Source organism: Sinocyclocheilus grahami, unplaced genomic scaffold (genome assembly GCF_001515645.1).
Source record: "Sinocyclocheilus grahami isolate Dianchi unplaced genomic scaffold, SAMN03320097.WGS_v1.1 scaffold2216.1, whole genome shotgun sequence".
NCBI classification, from domain to species: domain Eukaryota; kingdom Metazoa; phylum Chordata; class Actinopteri; order Cypriniformes; family Cyprinidae; genus Sinocyclocheilus; species Sinocyclocheilus grahami.
Window position 1 is genome coordinate 68490 of NW_015507395.1, and position 6879 is coordinate 75368.

Consider the following 6879-nt stretch of genomic DNA (forward strand, 5'->3'; position numbering starts at 1 on the left):
AAGACGCTTTTAACTAAAATACATAGAGTCCATAATCCATAATAACTCTTCCTCCAGTGAGTCAGTGTTCTGGTGTGAATCAGGAGAGAAATCTGCACAGATCAAGCAGTGTTTAAACAGCTCTAAACACATATGTGGCTGGATTTTGATGTGAGAGACAACAGCAGATGCACTTTTTCACTGCAGGAAGAGTTATTATGGATTATGCACTCAATGTATTTTAGTTAAAATCATCTTAATGCTGGATGTGTCTCAGCTTTTGTCTTCTCCAGATGTTAACTGATGGACTGGAGTGCTGTGGATTATTGTGATGTTTTTATCAGCTGTTTGGACTCTCATTCTGATGGCACCCATTCACTGCAGAGCATCCATTGCTGAGACACTGATGCAGTGCTACATTTCTTTTTTCTCATGTTAAGATGAATCTGCATCATTTTCTGTGGAATAAAACATTGAGTCACAAACGCTGCAGAACTCTTGATTCTCTTCATATCGAGTGACGTCAACATCTGAAACACGCCGAATAAATCACACAGGATCCTTCATACACTTCTCCAATTTTATTTAAGAAATCCTGATGATTTTGAAGCACAAAGACACAAAGAAATATGAGAGTTTAAACAGTTATCAGAAAGAGCGGCGGCTGAGCCGAGAGCAGAATGAGCTTTACTAAAGCGTCTGATAAACTACAGAATCAACAGTTTTCATAACATTTATACAAACGAAGGCTATTCCAAATCAAAATAATGACAAAGATTATAACATGGTTAAATGTAGTATATAAATATTCAAACTTTATAAAATGTAATAAATGTATCTGTTAAAACTACAGAGGAAGAGGTGAATACCTCTGACTGTCCTCACAGCGTTTGTACAGAGAGTAAAACATGAGAGGTGCAGAACAAAAGCACAAAATGAGACGCGTGTAAAAATATCAGGAGACTGCCGTCACACATCACAGCTTCACAAACTGCTCTCAGATTCAGATTCAGTGTTTATGGGAGTGAAGCTGAACATAAGCCAGACACGTGGTGCCCTCTGCTGGTCACATGACATCCTCTTCCTGCAGTCTGTGACACTCTTTCTCTGACAAGCTCAGGATTAAACACCTCCATCTTCACCACAGAATAATGAAAAATCATATGAAAGTGAAGCCTGTTTGAAGATTGTTTTCCCCATCATTACTGTAAATGCATAAATCCTGTAAAGAACAAAGTACAACAAATACTACCATAATGCATTAATAATTGAAATGTCAACAAAATTAAGATTACAATAATGAGAATTTAAGGGTTAAAAAAGACAATGCAAAAAAAAAAAAAATAATTCCTAAAACCTAAGGCTTCATTTTTCTGACTGAAATCGGTTTTATTTTGTGGTGAATATGAGGTTTGAGGAGTTACTATGAATTCAGAGTCACTTGTCTCTAGTTTATCGATCGGAGGATGCTGCAGATTCATCCTCGCACACTGAATGACGCAGCGCTGGTTACTGCTGCTAACTAGTACAGCTAAACCCGTCTGAGGAACGATGTGTGACGACAGCAATTAAACAGACGAGGAGGAGCAGGACACAAACACTCTGAACTAAAACACAGATCTGCTGTGACCTTTGACCCCCATCTGTCCTTGCTCTGAACACAGCCCATGAGCGTGTGTGTGAGAGTGTGAGGACGACCTGTATGTACAGCGTGTGTGTGTGAGTGTGTGTGTGTGTGTGTGAGTGTGACCTGTATGTACAGCGTGTGTGTGTGACCTGTATGTACAGCGTGTGTGTGTGACCTGTAGGTAGAGCGTGTGTGTTTTTGTGAGAGTGTGTGTGTGATGTACAGCGTGTGTGTGTGACCAGGTGCAGCAGTATTTGGTGTCCTCTGGGGTTGATGGCAAGAGCTTCATCATACAGGCTCTTGGCCTCCGTGTCGTTGCCCCTGAGCTCGGCCACGCGGCCCTTGAGCAGCAGCACTGAGTGTGAGGCGGGGAAGAGAGTTCCTGCCTCCTGCACACAGAACTGAGCTTCCTTCATCCGCCCGTCAGCCATGAACAACTCTCCTGCTCGGCACCACATCACAAAACATAAAACAACATTATGAGATACATAATTGCACTAAAAATCATAGTATTGCAGTTACAACTCTTCTTTTTCAGCGACTGCTTTGTCATATCGTGAGATTCTCTTATTGATATCATCGAGTGCCTGATGATTTATCTTTATGAAACGTCTCTGATTTCATGGCCGTGACACAGCCATCTGGAATATAAACTCTCACAAAGACGTATCTGCTGCCCCAGCATTAATACTAGCTCAGAGTAAGCAATGAATACCAACATGCTCCGTCATATCACACATGTAGCATTTTGTTCTGTCTAGATGATTTCAAATGCAGCTTTGGCAACATTTGCGATTGCAGATGCATGCTGACCTCCCCCTCCACCCAAAATCTCACACACATGCTCATAGAGGGATATTCATGGTCATGTCTAAATAAGGCCATGTACGGAGTGTGTGTGTGAGACCTGTCTGTACAGCGCGCGTGTGTGTGTGTGACCTGTATGTACTGCACGTGTGTGTGTGTGTGTGTGTGTGTGAGACCTGTATGTTGAGCGCGTGTGTGTGTGTGTGTGTGTGACCTGTATGTACTGCGCGTGTGTGTGTGTGTGTGTGTGAGAGAGAGAGAGTGTGTGGATAACCTGTATGTACAGCGTGTGTGTGTGTTTAAAGCAGGCTGGCCAGGCTGGTGGTGGGTCCGTTCTGAGCTTGAATCTGCACAGGTGGAGGGCCTTCAGTCCACTGAAACACACAGAGAACACGATCAGACACATTCAAAACAAACACAACTCTCATGTGGAAATTAATTATGAGACATTCCTCCCATCAAACATTAAAACACAAGCTGTGTCAGGTGACTCGTCTCACTAATGGTGCTGTCAGTGCTGTATATGATGTCATAAATGTTATTATAAATGCAAAATACTATTAGATATAATGATGGACAGACATTCTCTTGACTGGTGTGCGAGTGAGCCTGTATGTGTGAGTGAGTGAGTGAGTGAGTGTGTGAGAGAGAGAGAGAGAGACAGAGAGAGAGAGAGAGAGAGAGAGAGAGAGAGAGAGAGAGAGAGAGAGAGAGAGAGAGAGAGAGAGAGAGAGAGAGAGAGAGAGAGAGAGAGAGAGAGAGAGAGAGAGAGAGAGAGAGAGAGAGAGAGAGAGAGAGAGAGAGAGAGAGAGAGAGAGAGAGAGAGAGAGAGAGAGAGAGAGAGAGAGAGAGAGAGAGAGAGAGAGAGAGAGAGAGAGAGAGAGAGAGAGAGAGAGAGAGAGAGAGAGAGAGAGAGAGAGAGAGAGAGAGACAGAGAGAGACAGAGAGAGAGAGAGAGCGTACACTGATGAGGTTGTGTTCTGGAAGGCTGCAGGCGGCGATGTGATCCTGCAGGAGCTGCTGGGAGAAGTTCTGGTGCATCTGTGCAGCCTCATGCGCGTCCATGGAGTTCCCGCAGGCCTTATTGAGATCTGGACAGACGGACACGTGACTTCAGCTTCTGACCAACACATATTTTTGTGTGTGTGTGTTACTGTGACAGGAAGTGTGTGTGTGTGTGTGTGTGTGTGTGTGTGCTGCTGAACTGACCCTTGAGCAGAGCTGATGACCAGAGCTGCACAGACATGTCTGGGATTTTGCTGGCCAGCTGCATCGCAGGAACCACCATGTTGTTGCTCTCCTGCACACAAACACACAGCAGAAACACACAATGACCAGCAGCGCACAGTTTGGGCAAACGCTCTGGTCTGAGAGAGGAGGAAGCGCTGAGAGCTACAGTGTTTGATACACAGTTCCTCATGAACGAGTGTGTGTGTGTGTGTACCTGTTTTTCTATTCTGGTGGGGACGTAAACCTGAATACACACAGACTCATGGGGACTTGTGTCACGGTGGGGACCTAAATTGTGGTCCCCACGGGTAAACAAGCTTATAAATCACACAGAATGAAGTTTTTTTTTGAAAATCTAAAAATGCAGAAAGTCTCCTGTGAGGGGTAGGTTTAGGGGTAGGGTTGGTGTAGGGCAATAGAATATACGATCTGTACAGTATAAAGACCATTACGCCTATGGAGAGTCCCCACAAGGATAGCAAACCAGACGTGTGTGTGTGTCAATGTGTGTGTGTGATTTACTCTGTGGTTCCCCAGCACGTAGAATATGTGTCCCAGCAGCACCAGAGAGCAGGCCGTCAGACGGTTCAGATCCTCCGCATTGGACATCTTCAGCGTCTCACGCAGGAAACGCCTGCAAACACATGCGTGATCATCAGCATCTCTGACACACACACACACTCTCTCTCACTCTCACAGACACTCACTCTCACTTACACACTCACTCACTCTTACAGACACACACACACACACACACACACACACACGGGTCTGAGAACAGGAAGAGGAAACTCACTTGGCTTCATTGTAGCGTCCCTGGAAGAAGGACAGAAGGCCTCGGATGTAGAAGGCAGCGGCGCGCAGACAGTGAGAACTGGAAACACAGCAGAAACACAAAACTTCACAAGTTTATAACAGCAGAGATGAAGGCTGAAAAAACTCTGTGCTTTATACAGTACAGACGGAGTCAAAGCAGCTTCACAGAAATAAACGTGTTAATGTTGTAAAATTCATCAATTCATTAGTCTCAGAGTAACATACAGTTTTGAACAAATCAAGTGAGCCAATGGTTTAGTGATTCATACATAAAGACAGTCAATTGCTTCATTTCTGAATGAATCAGCTGTGTGAACGAATCAGTTCAATGTGTGTGTGTAAGAGTGTATGTATGTATGTGTGGGAGTGAGTGAGTGTGCGTGTGCATCATCGGTGGTACCTGACGGGGAAGTTGTGGTCCGGGTTTATCCGCTCTAATAGATTGTAGAGCTGCACAAATGAAGACAGAAGAAGAACACTGAGTTATTGATGATTATTGATGATGTTAGTAATGTGTTTTATGACGACTGACCTCCTGATGTCTGTTTCCCTCTCTGATGTACACACTCGCCAGGTTAGTGACGATGAACGCCCACAGCTCCTGATGGGAGGTGAGCTGCGCGCACACACACACACACACACACACACATGAATGAATGAATGAATGAGCTCGGCTCGGTCACGTCTGTAAGAACAGTGTGTTTGCGTGTCTCACCCGCAGCGCTGTAGTGAACTGGGCCTCAGCGTTATCCATACAGTTAACAGAGATACAGTACAAACCCTGAAACACAAACACATCACATGACGATACGAGCGCTTCACTGATCCACTGAAGAGACTGGATTTCTGGAATCCTGATATAGTTTAGTGTGATTATCCTTAAATATCTGCTCTGTGTTTCAGAGTGAAGCATGTCACTGTGTTCATTTACACGCGAGCAGCTCATGATCTGGTGTTTTCAGCGTCACGTGAACTCCACCTGGGTCTGCTGTGAGGTCGAGTCGCTTTAATTGAAAAATGCAACACGAGCCAAACATCTTCACAAGCTTGTAATGAAGCACACATCAACTACAGAGAATCTTTAAGGGCTCCAAATAAAAGTTTGAAAATGAAGAAATTAAGGCAGTACTAAATATTATCATTGATTTTACAGCTGTAAAGTGAAATCATTTTTTATTATTTTACAATGAAATTATTATTTTTTTTTCTTGTTTTTATAAATTTGTATATTTTTTTGTAATATAAAACTATTATTAACAATAATTGTAATAATAATAAATTATGCATTATTTTTGTTATTTAAAATTATAAATAAACTATTATAAATTATCATCATCATTTTAATAGCTATATTAATTTCATCAAAACACATTGGCCAAATTGTGCAGCTCTAAAAACAAGCACAGCAAACCAGATTTTGCTTTTAAATGCTTTTTAAATTGTAATCCCATTTTTATCAGAAAATTTGTAATTAAATTTGTTTTTAAAGAGTTCACTGTTAGCTGGTATTTGTTTGTGTGTTCCAGCAGAGATGATTGTGATGTGGTGGAGTTAGGTCTCACCAGCAGCGTGTGGAGCTGAGCCGCGTGATTGGAGAAGAGCCGTGGAGACTGCTGACAGAGCTGACACACCTGAGAGATCTGACACACACACACACACACACACGTTACACACCGCAGCAGCAGCAGCATCACACCGCTCCATCAAACACACACACACCTCCTGCAGCGCTGTGGCCTTGTGTCCCGTCACCAGACGACACATGATGATGTGCTCCAGCAGAATGACTTGAAACGAGGACAGGATGGGGCTGCAGTCCAGCACTGACAAACACACACACCAGAACATCAGTTATCACACACACACACACACACACACACACACCAGAACATCAGTTATCACACACACACACACACACACACTCACACACACACACACACACACACACACATCAGAACATCAGTTCCCACACACACACACACATCAGAACATCAGTTACCACACACACACACACACACACACAAACACACAAACACGAGTCTCTGTGATGTGACGCGACTCACTCTTCAGCTTCTCCAGCTGCATGAGGGCTTTATCAGCGTATTTCTGGGCTTTCTCCAGATACCCAGCCTGCATCGAGTGCATGACCGTCACCTGAAACACACACACACACACACACACACACACACACATCAGAACATCAGTTCCCACACACACACACACATCAGAACATCAGTTACCACACACACACACACACACACACAAACACACAAACACGAGTCTCTGTGATGTGACGCGACTCACTCTTCAGCTTCTCCAGCTGCATGAGGGCTTTATCAGTGTATTTCTGGGCTTTCTCCAGATACCCAGCCTGCATCGAGTGCATGACCGTCACCTGAAACACACACACACACACACAC

General features: G+C 43.9%; 1 protein-coding gene across 1 annotated transcript; it reads right to left on the minus strand.

Moving 5' to 3' along the window:
• Positions 1 to 1265: 1265 nt before the first annotated feature.
• LOC107574407 (MAU2 chromatid cohesion factor homolog) lies at positions 1266 to 6634 on the minus strand. Its single transcript, XM_016260845.1, has 12 exons — positions 6523 to 6634; positions 6179 to 6282; positions 6022 to 6099; positions 5175 to 5240; positions 4992 to 5075; positions 4860 to 4909; positions 4440 to 4517; positions 4166 to 4277; positions 3623 to 3713; positions 3377 to 3504; positions 2699 to 2787; positions 1266 to 1696 (listed from the first exon to the last, which is right to left on the minus strand). The coding sequence occupies exons 1-11, from the start codon at positions 6602 to 6604 to the stop codon at positions 2713 to 2715; spliced, it is 948 nt and encodes a 315-aa protein (XP_016116331.1). The 5' UTR covers positions 6605 to 6634; the 3' UTR covers positions 1266 to 1696; positions 2699 to 2712.
• Positions 6635 to 6879: the final 245 nt, after the last annotated feature.